At 62.1% G+C, this 15,053-nt stretch overlaps 1 protein-coding gene across 1 annotated transcript; it reads left to right on the top strand.

Moving 5' to 3' along the window:
• Window positions 1-720: 720 nt before the first annotated feature.
• Window positions 721-13,441, top strand: LOC308337961 (testis-specific Y-encoded protein 10-like; the record flags this gene model as incomplete). The annotated part of the gene is made up of 7 exons (XM_080831516.1): window positions 721-799; window positions 11,040-11,359; window positions 11,790-11,867; window positions 12,007-12,118; window positions 12,218-12,363; window positions 12,458-12,542; window positions 13,244-13,441. The coding sequence occupies 7 exons, from the start codon at window positions 721-723 to the stop codon at window positions 13,264-13,266; spliced, it is 843 nt and encodes a 280-aa protein (XP_080687642.1). The 3' UTR covers window positions 13,267-13,441.
• Window positions 13,442-15,053: the final 1,612 nt, after the last annotated feature.

Here is a 15,053-nt window from a genome sequence, read left to right as displayed (position 1 = left end):
CGGCTTAGCAGCTCTGTAGGCACCCCGGTGGCCAGGGACCTCGGCTCTTTGCAGAGTAACTTCAGGGAAAGTACTTGGCGTGCAGTTCCCTTCTCTTCCGGAAAGCTGGGGCGGGGGATGGGGGGTGGGGGGCTGGGGAGGCGGATGGCCCCTGCACGCAGCACCTTGGCGGCGGGCTCCTGGCGCCGTGCACCACCGGGCAGGCCCAGGGCGAAAGCCACGTGGCAGTGACGGGGCGCAGGTGGGGCAGCAGCTGATGCCCCCCGGGCTCTCCCCCAGGTCCCCTAAGAAGGAGCGCGGGAGGCTTTCGCGCGGCGGGCACACACGGCATTCAGCCGCCGGATTTCAATTCCTGGCGCCAGCCGAGGGGCCCCAGACGGACGGACGAGAAAGGGACGAGTGGGGCTGGGATACCACGGCACTTGCGGGAAAGGCCTGACAGGGGTCTCTGAAGAGAACGTTTGGGGTTGAGAGGCGCGGAGGCCACCGCGGTGGAGGGGCTCGGGCGGGCTCCCAGGCGGGCTCTGGCGCGGCCAAGGGACATGGCGGGTGGTGGCCACGCCCACTGCCCTGGCACGGGTTAGACCCGGGAGCACGCCGCGTCCTGCGCGGGGCTCGGGGGCTCCATCCGGCCCAGGCCGCATGCGTGCCTCCCCCCGCCCCACACCCCTGCCCCGCCCGTGTCTGCCCCGTCACCGCCCGCCCCGGGGGCCTGTGCGCATGCGTGCCCCAGGCCCGCGCACTCTGCTAGGCGCTGCCGCCCAGCGGCGTTCCAGGGCGCTGCAGCTGAACACTGCCGGTGCCGCCTCCCTCGCCTTCAGTCCCCAGCGGCCGGCGCTCAGGGCCAGGGCCACATGGAGAGTGAGTCGAGGTCCGGGGAAGGCGGGGCTGCCCCAGAATCCTGGAGCACCTTGGTCGCAGACGGGGGCGGTGAGGAGGCGGGGGCCCTCAGGGAGACCGGCTCCTGCGGGCACGCGGGGGCGCTTCTGGCCCTCGAGGCTGCGGGTGTGGTGGCAGAGGCTGTGCGGGAAGCTGAGGCCCAGGGGGGCACAGAGGAGGCCGGCGCGGGGCCGGAGTTGGTGCTGGTGGTGGAGGTGGTGGCGGTGGAAGTCGAGGAGGTGCTGGCGGCGGAAGACGAGGAGGTGCTGGCGGTGGAAGTCGAGGAGGTGCTGGCGGTGGAAGTCGAGGAGGTGCTGGCGGCGGAAGTCGAGGACGTGCTGGCGGCGGAAGACGAGGAGGCGGCGCAAGCACAGCAGGTCGAGAGGCCGAAGGAGCTGTGGCAGGCAGAGCCGGTGCCCCGGCCCGACCCAGCCGGGGCCGCACTTGCCGCGCTGGAGGTGGTTCAGGAAGCGCTCCGCTCTGTGGATGCCCAAGCCTCCAGGGCCTACTTGCGGCTGAAGCGCAGGAGGAATCGGAAGCGCAGTGGTCACCTGGCTCGAAGAAGGGCCATCATCCAGGGCATCCCTGGCTTCTGGGCACACGCCGTATCCTTCAGCCTGCTGGCTGGGTTTGGGCACCTGTGGAGGAGAGTGGGAGCAGGGCAGCAGGGTGCAGAGCCTCAGCCAGGGGCAGGAGAGCTGCGGGGATGGGCCTCGCTCCCCCAGCCGTGGGCCCCAGGCCTCTAGCGCTGGGCACCTCGCGGCAGTAGGCCGCCCAGGCAGCAGTGGGCCCAAGGCGGGAGCAGTGGCCCCAGCCTTCTCCTGCACAGCAGAGGGGCAGGGGCCAGCAGAGGGTGGTCCCGGAGGAGGTGGGTGCGGGGAGGGAGTGGGCCGTTGGGGGGAAAGGCAGGGGCTGGGACCTGTGCATTGCTGCCTGAGCAGAAGGTCCGGGCCAGTGCTTTGGGGCTGCAGCACCCCAACAGGCCTCTGCGGTCGCGGAACCCGGGTCAACACTCTGGACTCCTAGTGAAGCCCGGTCCCACTTGGCTCAGAGCAGATGCTGCAAGGAAAGGATTTGGGGGGTGCGTGGGGCAGATGGAGAGGCTGCGCGCCTCCTTCCCGGTCCTTCCCAACCTGTCTTTTTGGCGAGGTCACGGCAGACCTAGAGTTCTGTGCGCTTGCACTCATTGAGGGTCAGTCAGCGGGCTGGCCGACTTCAGCGGCCCCCGGGGCCCTGGACACGGTGCAGGGGTGCTACAAACTCTGTCTCCGCAGGTCCTACTGAGGCGGGCCGAGGCCCCTGGCCCAGGTGCTCACAGACACGTTTCCTGCCTCCCTGCCTCTCCGTCTCCACGTCCCCCACCCTGGCTCGCTCTCTCCCCGCCTGCCGTCCCTCTGCAAGTCTCTTCCTCGGGGTTTGGGTGTCTCTGTCTCTCTCTCTCTCCTCCTTCGCACCCCGTCCTCCCACACTACCCCTTTCCTCCCTCTCTTGCTGACCCTGCCAGGCTCTTGCTTGGCACCCTGGCTGTGCAGCCATGCTGCAAGTGAGCGGAGCAGCCCCCTTGTGGGCACAGAAGGTCCCTCAAGAGCCCAGGGCTTCAGGGGAGCACACAAGCAAACACGGCCGTGAGCGGGGGACCGAGCCCATCCAGACATCCAGCGTGGTGACTGACCGCCTCCTGGCCCAGCCGGCCCCGGGCACAGGCCAGACGGACGTGGGAAGGCAAAGCAGGCAGGCTCCTGGCCTCACCCTGTTGATCCTCCAAGCCCATTGCCGCCCCAGGGCAGAGCATGGGTGACGAAAGGGCAAGCGCTGAGGAGGCTGGGAGTGTGGCGGTGCCTTCTGTTTGTGCACAGGCCCCATTCGGTCCCTGGCTCTCGGTCGGGAAGGGCCGGGGGGTTCCCGGGTGGTTCCCGGTTCTCTTTCCGGAGCACTTGCCGTCGAGGCTCCTTGACCCAAGGCAGATCCTGAATCACCCGCAGATATCAGCCGTGACAGGTGACCAGGACGCAGACCTGCTCAGCTACATGACCAATTTAGAGGTTAGCCCTGGAGACGGAGGCCGGCGGTGGTGCCTTGGGAGTGGGGTTGCAGCTGGAGGGGCTGCGGCAGGGTTGCTCAGAGCCGCGCTCAGTCCCCTTCCCCCTACCCCTCCTCTCGCTTTGCTGGGCCAGGTGGAGGAGCTGGGTCATCCCAAGTACCGCTGCAGGCTGATGTTTTCCTTTGGGAGCAACCCCTACTTCCAGAACGACGTGATCGTTAAGGAGTATCACCTTAGCATCGCCGGTAAGAGTGGGCCTGAGCTTCAGGGGAGCTGGCGGAGGGCCGCCGGGCACGTGGGCCCCGGGAACGGGAAGGGAGGTGTATGGGGTCCTGGGGGCGGGGGAGGGATTTGGCACAGGAGGGGGAGAGGTTGTAGGTTGGGAGCGAGAGCGGGCGTGGGGCCCTGGCCATGGACGGCCTCCCTTAAGTTTCCTCGTCCTGCAGGATATAGGGCGACTCGTTGCACCCCAGTCCAGTGGTTCTGGGATGAGGAACGTGGAGGTGCCAGCCGCAGGCGAGACAGCAGCAGCCTGAACTTCTTCAACTGGTTGTGTGACCCCAGCTGCCCGGGGCCCAACAGGATGGCCGAGGTGAGGCCCCTGCGGCCTTCGTCCGCAACGGTGATGCTGGGGCCCCGGCTGCTGGGGACCGGGGCCGGGGGCCCCACGCTCACCTGGCCTTTTTTCCCCTCCCAGATCATCATCGAAGAGCTGTGGCCCAATCCCTTGCAGTACTACCCTAGGCCGGAAGGCGGCCCATGGGAGTGAGCTGAGAGGAAGACCTGTCGGTAAGGAGCCCCGAGGGCTGGGTCCTGAACTGTGTGGGGAGGGTGCCCGGGGACAGTCAGTTTCATGGCGCGCAAACTGAGGCTCAGAGGAGCCTGGGCCCACGCAGCAGCTGGCAGGGTGGGAAGTGAGCCTGGGGCCACTCAGAGCACACCCACAGGGCGGAGGAGGTGTCTAGTCCGGCAGGTGCCTGCCCCCCATGCTGTGTGCCGGCAAATCCCTGCTCAATCGGGCGAAGCAAGGCTTCGCCACCGCCTTTTCCTGAACTGTCTCCCGTGGCTGTCGGCCCCTCTCTCGGTCCTCCTGCCAACGCCTTCAGTTGGGGATGGCCGGCCTATCTTGGGGAGTCGGGCTCCTTGTCCCGTCCCCGTCGTGGGCCACGACTCCCGGGCTGCCCTCCACGTTCCTGAGCACCGCCTGGCCTCCCGCAGCCATACGGACATCCTGGGAAATGGCCCTAGGCCGTCCACAGGAGGGTCGTGGCGCCCTCGCTGGGGAGGAACAGGGATCCCACGGGGACGAGGCGGGCTCGCAACATCACGTTGGCGATCCCGGCAGCATGTGTTTTCACAAATAGCTAAGATTTTTGTGTGTGTTTTCCTGTTTGTCTCTGTGTGTGTGTGATGCGTGTGTGTATGTGTCGGGGCATGGCCGCTGTGTGGAAGTGGACATCAGAGAGCACCCGAGTTTGACCACCGAGACGAATTTGATGAGGCCTCCACCGTTGAGAGACATGGATGGGCTCGTCTCCGTGGTGCTCTGCCTGCACGGGACAGAAACAGGGACAAGGATCAGCAGGGGCGGCGCTAGAGAGTATCCTGCCCAATGCTGCAGGGACAGGGGGAAGGGCCATAAACAAGTTACAGAGCCCTTTGGGTCCATGTGTCGGCTTCTGTCGGGGGCACGGGAAATGGCAAGGAGGAAATCAGCCTGGTGGGATCCTCCAGCCCCCATCCTGTTGGATTCCATGGGTGGGCGTGATGGAGAGCTTGGGGGCCGGGCGCAGCAGGGCTGGGCCTGGGGAGAGAACCCCACCCTTCCTAGGCAGGCTTAAGCGCGTGTGCACGTACGTGCGTGTGAGTGTAGCGGTTGACTGTGCATTTCTATATCAGGGAGGACGTGTGGTTTTCTCACATGTGTCTGAATCCTCAGGGCGTGCGCGTATGAGTGTGTGTTTTGGACCCTTGAGAATGCCTGCGTGTCAGATTCTGTGGATGTTTCTGGATTGCGGGGGATCACGGGCATACTTCCTTTTTGAGCAGGTCAACTGCGTACGCCTGTGCCGGAGACCTTGTATGGGTTGTCTGTGTGTACGTGTGCTTGCAAGCGCACGTGTGTGTTTGGGAAGGCAGGGATGCATGCCTGAGTGTGCTCTGTGTGTGTGTTTGGTGTACTGTGTGTGGTGTGCTCTGTGTGATTGCAGAAGCATGAACCTGTGTGTGTGTGTTTGTGTGCCTGTTTGAGTGGCTACGTGTGTGTTCCTGTATGACACAGACCATGTGTTTTACTTACATGCTTCTGTACCCTCAGGACTATGTGTGAGTGTGTCGTGCTCAGATGTAACGTCGTGAGTAGCGTATGCCTGCGTGCTGGAGTTTGTGGATGTGTTGGGGTGTGTGTGTTAGTGTTCTTGGGCACACCCGTGTAATGGTTTTTATGGTGGTGCCACATGCGTATGCCTGTGCCGGACACCTCGTGTGAATTGGGTCTGTTCTGGGTGTTTTTGCAAGCACCTATGTGTCTGCAGGCAAGGGATGGTGTGCATGCTTCAGATCAATATGAGCGAGTGTGTACACAGTGTGTACAGTGGGTTCGAGGAGAGTATGTGTGTGTGTGTGTGTGTGTGTGTGTGTGCACACTTGATGGGCTACTTGTGTGTTCCAGGATGACGTAGACCATGGGTTTTGCTTACGTGCTTCTCTATCCTCAGGGGAGTGTGTGTGTGGTTGCGTGTGTTCTGTGTGTGTGTGTGTGAGTGTGCATGCTCAGATGTGTTGGCGTCAGTTGTGTATGCCTCTGTGCCAGGGGTTTTTGATGTGGTCATTTCCGTGTGTGAGTATGATGGTTCCGCGACACACGTGTGTATGTATTTTGGGGCCGGGACTGTATGTGTAGGCCTTTGCCGGAGACCTTCTGTGAGTCGTATGCATTGTGTGTGTGTGTCTGTGTTCGTGTTTACAAGCCCCTATGTGTCTGTATGCAAGGGCTGCTGTTACAAGCCTGAATTTAATACCGATGAGTGTGAGTTTAGTGTGTTCAGTAGGTTTCCTTGAGCGTGTGTGTGTTTGTGTGTGTGCGTGTGTGTGAATGGAGCTTGTGGGTGTGTGTTTGCATTTTCGTGTGTGTGTGTGTGTGTGTGTGTGTCTGTGCACATGTGTCATCTCCACGCCTTTGTATCAGAGATAATGTGTGGGTGCGTGTAGCATGTGCATGTGTTTGCACGAACACACGTGTCTTGTATGTCACTCTGTGTTTAGATGAAAATGTGAGTCTGGTTACGTGTGGCCTCATGCACGCCTGGGTGCCGTGAGTCTGTGTGTGGGGGGGGTATGCATGTGCCATCTCGATGACTTGGTTTCAGGGATCATGTGTGGGTGTGCAGGGTATGTGCGTGTGTTTGGACGAGCACAGACGCATCACGTGTTTCTCTGTGTTTAGAAGAACACGTGAGTGTGATTTTGTGTGGCCTCATGCACGTCTGGGTGTCGAGAGTCTGTGTGTGTGTGTGAGTGTGTGTGTCTGTGATGTGTGCCCAAGCCTTTGGACAGGGTCACGTGTGTATGAGTGTGTTGGGAGTCCCTGGTCGGGAAAGGAGAGGGCCCATGGCACTTCCCGCTCTGCTGATTATGGAGAAAGGGGCCAGTGGCGGAGTGCAGCCACGTCCCTCCTGACACACAGACCTTGTGTGCATTCCATGGTTACTCAGGGTTCTCTGTCCCCTCTCGCCGCAAAACGCACACGGGCCAAGGCAAGGCAGGCACGTGTCAAGCACACCACCCATCGAGGCAGCTTGCACGGATGGTGCCGGTGTGGGAAAACCCTAGGGGTCTCAGTGTGTGTTACAGAGGGGCTCAAACCTTGTACCCGCCTCTGTGTTGATTAGCCAAAGGCAGCAAAGAATAAGAAAGAATCCGTGAGCAGCACGTTCCTCCAGAGGAAAGAGCCCTGCGGGGAGCTCTCCTCCCAGTAGAAAGGCCATCCTGGACTCTGTTCTTCTCCTGTTTGGGCCGGTCTTGTCCACCTCCTGTGTACCAGGCGGGGAGGACGAAAAGGAGAGGAGCTGAACCCACAGGCACGTGTTCCCTGCCTCAGCGAGGGGCACCCAGCTTGTTGCTCCCTGAGCCAACAGGGGTTTCCCAGCACCACTTCTCACCAGTCCGGGGCTCGCCCCTCCCCGTCCGCTCGCCCTGCACTCACCCCGTCTTCGACGTTCCCCACCGCCTGCACCTCAGCTGGGCTTGGGATCTGGCAACGTGTGCCCACGAATGGATCCCGGCAGAGCCTCCCAGCGGCCCCTGTGGTGCTATGCCGACATCTCATGCTGTTTGTGGAGTCCTGACCTCATTGCCTTGGGGAACTGGGTTCCCTCCTGGCGGCCCCGGCAGCTAGGTGTAGGTCGAGGAGGGTTTGGCCTTCGGGCTCGGGAACCCTGCCGGCTTCACGGTTCGGGCCTGAACGTCAGCAAGTCTGCCCGCGGTTGGTCAGATCTCAAGTTGGGGATCTCAAGTCCGATACAGCCCCTCAGGGAGAATTCTAGGGTGGTGGAGAGCAACGGGCCAAAGGAAGACTGCTGGGGCCATCGTCACGTCTTCTGGTCTCCTTGTCGCCTAAGCTGGAGAGTAGCCTCACAGCTCCCCCAGGCCAGTCCGTGGGATTCATCGTGTCGACAAGATGGAGGGGAAGTCCCAGGCATGCTGACGGTTGCAGCGGGGCTGCCCGCGGGGATCCGGACGTGGAGGACCCCAGAACGTGCTGCGCTCGCCCCACCCACTTTCCCTAGAGCCCTCTGCGGCTCGCTCCTCGGGGCTTTTAGGAAGGGCCTGCCGAGCTCTACAGGGGAGAGGAAAGGCTGGACGGTGCCGCTAAAGCGCCTCCCAGGTGTCTCCCATAAACACAGGCGCTCCGCTTCCTTGACTGGGGGATGCCCCGCCTGCCCCGGAAAGAGGTGTTTAGGATTGGACCCCTGCCGCAGGTCGCATGGCTTAAGCTGTTGGGCGCATCATAAGGACATCGGGTTTCCTCCCAGGGCCTTAGGGTGCAAACCAGGGGATGTGGCTCATGCACATCTGCCTGGAGTTCAGGGCAGCTTCAGGGCAAACACGTACGTGGCGCAAGAGGGCTGAGCGCCTCCTGAAGAAGACCGCCCGCTCCAGGGGCTTAATGGCCAGAGCTGCTGGGAGACGGACGCTTGCTACGGGACTGGAGGACCCAGGGCAACGGTCTTCCACGGATGTGGTCTCGCAGGCAAGGGATGGGGCGCCCAGAATGCGTGTGTGCTTTCCAGTGTACGTGTGTCGAGGCGACGGGGACAAGAAACAAGGGAGGTGCCCTTGAAACCCAGCCTCCCGTGAGGTCTCCGTTCCAGGCTGCTTACCTCTTGTCCTTTGGCCCCTCTCCTGTTCCTTCCCTAGCAGGGGCAATGCCAGATGTCTGTCATTGCATGAATGTCTGTCTCCCTGGATTGCGAGTGGACGTGGAGATCATCCACATGATGGCCGAACACGTGGAAACCACAGTCCAAGGCCGTGGGGGTGCGTATGAAATCCGGTCCACTGCAAACCCACCGCAGACCCGGCCGGGAACGGAATAGGTCTGTCCGTGCACGCGCTTCCACATGCACGTGTGTGTACATGGAAGGCCACGCCTGTGTACCCCTTTCCCTCGGTGTTACAGCCAGCTGCCCACACGGGTACCTGTGGGCACGCAAAGAAACCTTGGTCTGAACACACGGGTGTGTAAGCACTCGGCTGTACTGAACACCGCTGGCACCTTAGAAGGCAGCCGGCATGAACTCTGCGCAGCTCGAACCCCCGCGATAACATTAGTCCAGCCGCCCATGGAGTGGAGCCATGGCGCAGAGCCACGCATCCACCGCCGGTTCAGGAGACGGAGCCGAAGAAGACCTGTGCGAGGGCACAGAAGATGCCGTGGCCTCAAGAGTCGGTACGGACCTGCCGGGGACACGTGGAGGGTGAAGAACCGCCGGAGCAACCACGACAGGCACCTCCGTGTACAGGACGCGGCACGTGTGGCCCTTTGACGACTGAGATGACTGACGTGTGGTGTAAGAAACCCGTCTGTTCCTGTAATGCTGGGGGAGACCGGCTTGCACTGGCTGCACACCAAAATTGCCCCAAGCCTACCTTGTTGGCCCAAAGCCACACGTTGGGTATCCTCTCTCCACGTGTGGGGGCCAGCCCTGGGGACGTGACGGGCCAGCCCTGGGGACGTGACGGCCCAGCCTCAAGTTCTGCTCACGGTCTGACCTGGTGGCCCGCAGGGGAAGGCTAGAGAAGATGTGTTCTCCTCTGCAGGCCTTCCCCACGGCATTTGTGGTTTCGCCCGAATGCAACGGAAGACACTCAGTCTCTTGAAGGTACGTGCGTACGTGCTGTGTCACCTGGGAGCCAGCCCCAGCTTCTTGCCTCCGGCCTCCAAAGGGTGCACACTGTAGTCACCTGGCCGCCAGACAGAATGCCCAACTGCCCATCCACAGGGTTCACCCAGACATTGTCTCAGGGGAGGGGCATCCGGATTCACGTTGCCGGATGCCCTTGGCTGCACGAAAGGCACGCCTCCCTCTGTGCTCCATGCCAAACACACTGAGTGTCTGTGGGTAAGTGTGTGTGTGTGTGTGTGTGTGTGTCTGTGTGTGTTTGTGTCGGGGGCACCCAGCTTGGGATCCTTTCCCTGGTCACGTGACCAGTGGCTAGTCACAGAGGAGAAGAGGGCTCTTATTTCATGGGAAAGGAGGTGCTCGGACAGGCTTCTGCATCTTGCTTCCTGAAGCCTTCATCTTCCAGAGACCCTGTGGCCAGAGAGTGGGCAGAGAAACAGCGCCCTGAAGACAAACACCGAGTCGGGGGAAGAGGGAGAGCAGAGCATGGGGAAAGGACAGGCGGAGAGACGGATTGAGCACTCTCGGTCCCTCTTCTCCTGAGCAGCCAAGGACGTGGCCTGGGGGCAAACTGTGGCCGAACCCCCGCCCCCTAGCCCCGTGCCCCGAACAGGCAGACCGCTTCCGACCTCTGTCTCCTGGAATGGCCCTATTCCGCAATGCCTGGGCTGACGTTTCCACGCACGCTAGGCCAGGGTTCCCGGTGGTGCATACGCTGTCCTCAGTCTTGGACGATCGTGTTGGGGAAGGGCAAGGGACGGTTTCGCATTGACAGGCTACAAACACCGGGTGGAGAGCGGGCTGGAGGAGGCCACGGGATGGAGGGGAGGGGGTTGTGGGCCCTGGGGCCTGGGGCGCCTTAGGTAGAGCCCGAGGCCACCCTGGAGGAGGCGCACTGGCTGCCTCCCTGGCCGGCTCCCGCAGGGGGTGAGGGGCGGGGCCTGTGGCGGCCACGCCCACGGCCTTGCCGCTGGCAGCACCTGGGGTCCGGCCATTGTCCTGGGCGTGGATCAGGCCTCCTTCGCGCCGAGGCCCCACGCGTGCCACCTCCACCTCGGCCCCGTGGCCTCCTGGCCGGAAGCCCTTGTGCGCATGCGTCCCAGACTCCGGTGGCTTCTGCGAGGAGACGGCTGACGTGCCCCCTTCGCTGGGCCGCGGAGCTCCACTGCCGGGCCGCCTGCGGGAGCCGCGTGCTCACCCCTCCTGCTCCGTTCCTCCGCAGCTGCCCCAGCTGGGGGCCACATGGGACGCGGGACTGCCCCCCAATCCTGACCGACTCCGTCGAGGGAGGGGTCCATCGGGACGCGGCTGTCCGCGGACATATAGCCCCACCCCCAGAAGAGAGGCGAAGGTGCTGCTGGGCCTAGGCGTGGGGATGGCGGCAGAGCCAGCGCAGGACGAGGAGGGCCGTTGGGGGAGAGAGGGCGCCATCCTGGTGGTGGAGCTTGTGCTAGTGGGGGATGACGTAATGTTGGTGTGGCAGCTTGCGGTGGTCCAGGTGGCAGAGGACCCCGGGGAGACTGAGGAGGAGGACGAGGACGAGGACGACGAGGCTAGGGAGGTTGGCAGTGAGGCTGAAGAAGAGGGGGAGGCTGAGGAGGCTGAGGAGGAGGAAGAGGAGGAGGAGGAGGAGGAAGAGGAGGAGGAGGAGGAAGAGGAGGAGGAGGAGGAGCAGAGGGAGGAGGAGGATGAGGGTGTTGAGGATGAGGTTGCAGAGGTACCAGAGGTGCAGGAGGAGGAGGATGAGGAGGAGGAAGACAGGAGGGAAGAGGCCTGGGAGGAGAGCCAGAAGGAGCGAGAAGCGCAGGAGCTGCAGGAGAAGCAGGAAGGGGAAGAACGGCCAGAGGCACGGCCAGGTCCGCCCCCGTCCCCGCTCCAGGCCCTCGAGGCCCTGCAGTCAGAGCTGGAGCCCATGAACAAAGACGCCAGCAGGGCCTACTCTGGGCTCAAGCTCAGGTTCTGGCAGAGGCGACGGCGTCACCTGGACCACCGAAGCGCCCTCATCCGGGGCATCCCTGGCTTCTGGGCCAAGGCTGTATCCTTGATACCTTCACGGAGGGACCCCGATGTGGCCGGGCTAGCGCAGGAGACTCCTGTGGCAGGGGGCCTGCGTTGTGGTGGCCTGGCTCATGCCTCGGTGATCACGACAGTTTCGAATCCCTGCTTCCGGGTGGGGGTCCCTGGTGGGGCCGCAGGTTGCCCTCGATGTGCCGGGGAGGGGGCCGTGGGTGGGCAGGGATGTCACCGAGGATTTCCAGCTTTCTGTGTTAGTGCCCAGCAGGGAATTACCTAACTAACTAATGCAGCAGGCCGTGCGGGGGCGCAGGGGCCCTTGACACAATCTGTGAGGTGGAGTGGGTCCCGGTGGTAGGAGGGGAGATGCAGGGCGCACTTGCTGTGCAGACCTGCTCTGTTGTTGTAGCTCTTTCTTCTCCAGCCCTCGGAGAGTCCTTGACCCGAAGCAGTTTGTGAACCACCCGCAGATGTCAGCCATGCTCAGTGAGCAAGATGAAGGCATACTTGGCTCCATGACGGATTTGAAGGTCTGGCCCGGGAGATGGAGGCCCGGCCTGGGGGATGGGAGAAGAGGGGGTAACAGAAGCGATTCCTCCCCAAGGCCAGGAGGGGAAGGGTCTGCTGGACAGAGATCTCAACCCTCTCCCCCACTTTGCCGCCCGGCAGGTGGAGGAACTCGAGTCTCCCCGTGATGGCCGCAAGATCCTGCTCTTCTTTCGCGAGAACTCCTACTTCCGCAACGACGTCGTTGAGAAGGAGTATGTCCTCAGGGCTGCTGGTAAGGGGCCTCTGCGTGCATGGGCGGCAGCAGGTGGAGGCGGCAGGGTTGAACCTGATGCATCATCCAGCGCCTTCGCACGGACCCTTCTTCCTGCAGGGTACGAGCCGTCTCATTCCACTCCCATCCAGTGGCACCACTGTTACGAACAGGAGGCCTGTAGCCGCAGACGCCACAAGAGCAGCCTTAACTTCTTCAGCTGGTTCTCTGACCACAGCTTTGCCGGGCCTAGCAGGATAGCTGAGGTGGGTCCCTGTGACAAACCGCGCACGTGAACCTGCCTGTGCTCCCCAGCGGACTGGGATGTGCATCTGAGCCCTGCCCCGTTTCCCCTGCCAGATCATCATGGACGACCTGTGGCCCGATCCCCTGCAGTACTACGTGAGGAAGAAGGCCCCAGCAGAGGGAACTGAGAGGAGGGCAGGTGAGACGCCCAGGGCGTGGGTGCTGAAAATGCTCCGTGCGGCTCCGTGGGAGCTGGGCTCCGCAAATGCAGAAACGGAGGCTTAGAGGAACACTCAAGAGGCGGTGACCCCGTGTCCAAAGGGCATCACCGTGAGTCGGGGAGGGCGGTGTCAAACTGGTTCTGCCTGGGAAGCTTGAGGCAGGCGGGTCAGGCAACACCCGTGAGCAGAGCCGGAGAAGCAGTCGGCTCAGCAGCTGCCTTGCGGGAAGTGCCACTCCCTGGCCGTGAACTCCTGCCCTCAGGTCTCCTCGCCACCGCCTCAGCTTTGAGCCCACCTAAGCACCTCTTGCCAGCCTTGGCGCAGATGTCTGCGTTCCCTGGCGTAAAGGCTCATGCGTCACCCCGTCACTTTTGTGTGTTCATCGGTAGAGTCCTCCCAGTCATCTCCCTGGGCAATCTCCTGTGCCCACCGCAATCAGCCAGAGAACACTGGAGAGCGTGCACAGATACCGTTGCTATGTGGGTGGAGGAAATGTAGGGGGATCGCCATCAAGGGCCGGGGAGAGGGGCAGGGGAGAATGGCCTCCGTTCCCCGAAAGGGCCTTGAAACCCTCAAGCAAACCTGCGTGTGGCCCGTAGAGGATACTCACCGGCCGCCTCATGTGTGCCCGGGTGACTGTGTGCCCGTGTGTCTGTGTCTGTGTCTCCGTCTCTCCCAGGGAACTTGAGCATGTTGAGGTGAATACGCAGAAGCCTTGCCCTTGACCCGGAAAGAGTCCAGGACCTTCAGATGGAGCCGGATGATCAGCCTGGTCCCTCCCACAGGGAACACCTCCAGTCTGGTGCCTGGGAGAAACACAGGGCCGATTGAGGCCCCCTGTAAAAATACTGAAATGTGGAAAAACGACGTCAACCGTGTTTATGTGTGTTACTGTGTGTACGCTCACACACGGTCGTCTTCATGGAAAGGGGCAGGTGGGGAGCCTGAGCTCATGGGATTCCCGTCGATGCTTACTACTCTGCCCCGGCATCCTTATTCCGTGGAAGGGGTGGGGCCGTATGCTGGCCCAGAGGTCCAGGTCACACGAGCTCTGGGACTGCATCCCAGCGTGGCAGAGGTCCTTCCCCTAGGGATGGTGGAGGTGGGCAGGGAGAGGAGATGAGCGAAAGGCCAGCTAACAGGGCCCATGCCTTCCCTGGGGAAATGACAGAGGTCAAAGAAAGGGAAGGACGAGCCAGGGCCAAACATGTCCAGTGTCAACTTTTGGTGGATGGCGATGACCGTCTCCCAGAGATGCTCCCTGGTGGATGACCTCAGACACAGCACGGGTGGGACTGTAGTTTCATTACTCCGTTGAACCCCAGTGCCAGGGCTCTCCTTTCTTCTAAACAAGGGGCCCAGGCCCTTGCTGACACAGTCATCCTCTCAGCCCCAGATACAGCGGGAGCGAGTGGGGGCCAGGCCCTGTGGAGGGACTGTCGGAGAGGGGAAAGTGGGAGGAGGGAAGGTAGGAAAGATCACCCTGTCGTTCTGGCCCAGGTAGCTGGGCGGAAGCATAAATTGCAGGGAAAGGCGCGCGCGCGCGCGTGGGCGCGCACACACACGCACGCGCGCGCACACACACACGAACACCATCGGGTTCCAACCGCCCTAAGCCACAGAATATTTAGCCACTCACATACACTGACACATCCACTCAGGAGCAGAGCCAACACCCCCCAGCCAACACACAGTGATTCAGTCACCCTCATGTCCTGACACGCACACACTCACTCACCCTCCCAGGCACACAACCTTCACCCACTCACATGTCCAGAGACACGCTCACATACTGACAACCCCACGCAGCCCCGTGATCCCCACTTCCCGGCTTCCCTAGGACGTTGGCTTGGGGTCCCCCAGATGGTCAGCAGAGGAGAGGGCAGAGTATTGCTGAATGCGAGACCCAGGACACCCGCCCGTGTGCTGTCTGTCCCGTGCTGACCCCGAGGCTGATCTGCCTCCTTCTCCGTGGTCTGAAGGCAGGTGCCCAATGCCCTCTATCCGGTTAGACCCCAAAAGGGAAATGCCACCAAAGGGCACCCCTAGTCCTCACCAACACCCCACGGAGCACGCTCCCCTGGTTAAGGGCCAAGTGCGCGCAGGCTGCTTTGACCGTGTAGGGCACCGTCCATCTTCTGAGGTCTTGGCCTCTCTCCTCCCACTTTCAAATTCTTTGTGACTTTGGGACTCAGAGGCCAGTCTCTTGCACGGAGCATAGATGTGGCCAGCTTTTCAACACCTGCCCGTTCTGCTGTCGTCCACATCTTACTCCAGTGCTGTGAAGCCCCGTTACTGACCAGCCCCGTTACTGACACAGGGCAGTCCACAATCACAGTACTTGGTGTCTGTGTACTCCCTGGCTGTTTCCACCCTCTATTCCTCCGTGACTTCCCCATTTGCTGTCTCATGTTTTCGGGAAACGTGACAGCTGCCCTGGTTGACACCACTGGATTCAGCTCTGCTCAGCCGACTTGTTGCTTCCCCAC

This window comes from Martes martes (genome assembly GCF_963455335.1).
Source record: "Martes martes genome assembly, contig: scaffold_139, whole genome shotgun sequence".
Classification (NCBI taxonomy): Eukaryota; Metazoa; Chordata; class Mammalia; order Carnivora; family Mustelidae; genus Martes; species Martes martes.
This window is presented reverse-complemented; position numbering and strand designations above follow the sequence as displayed.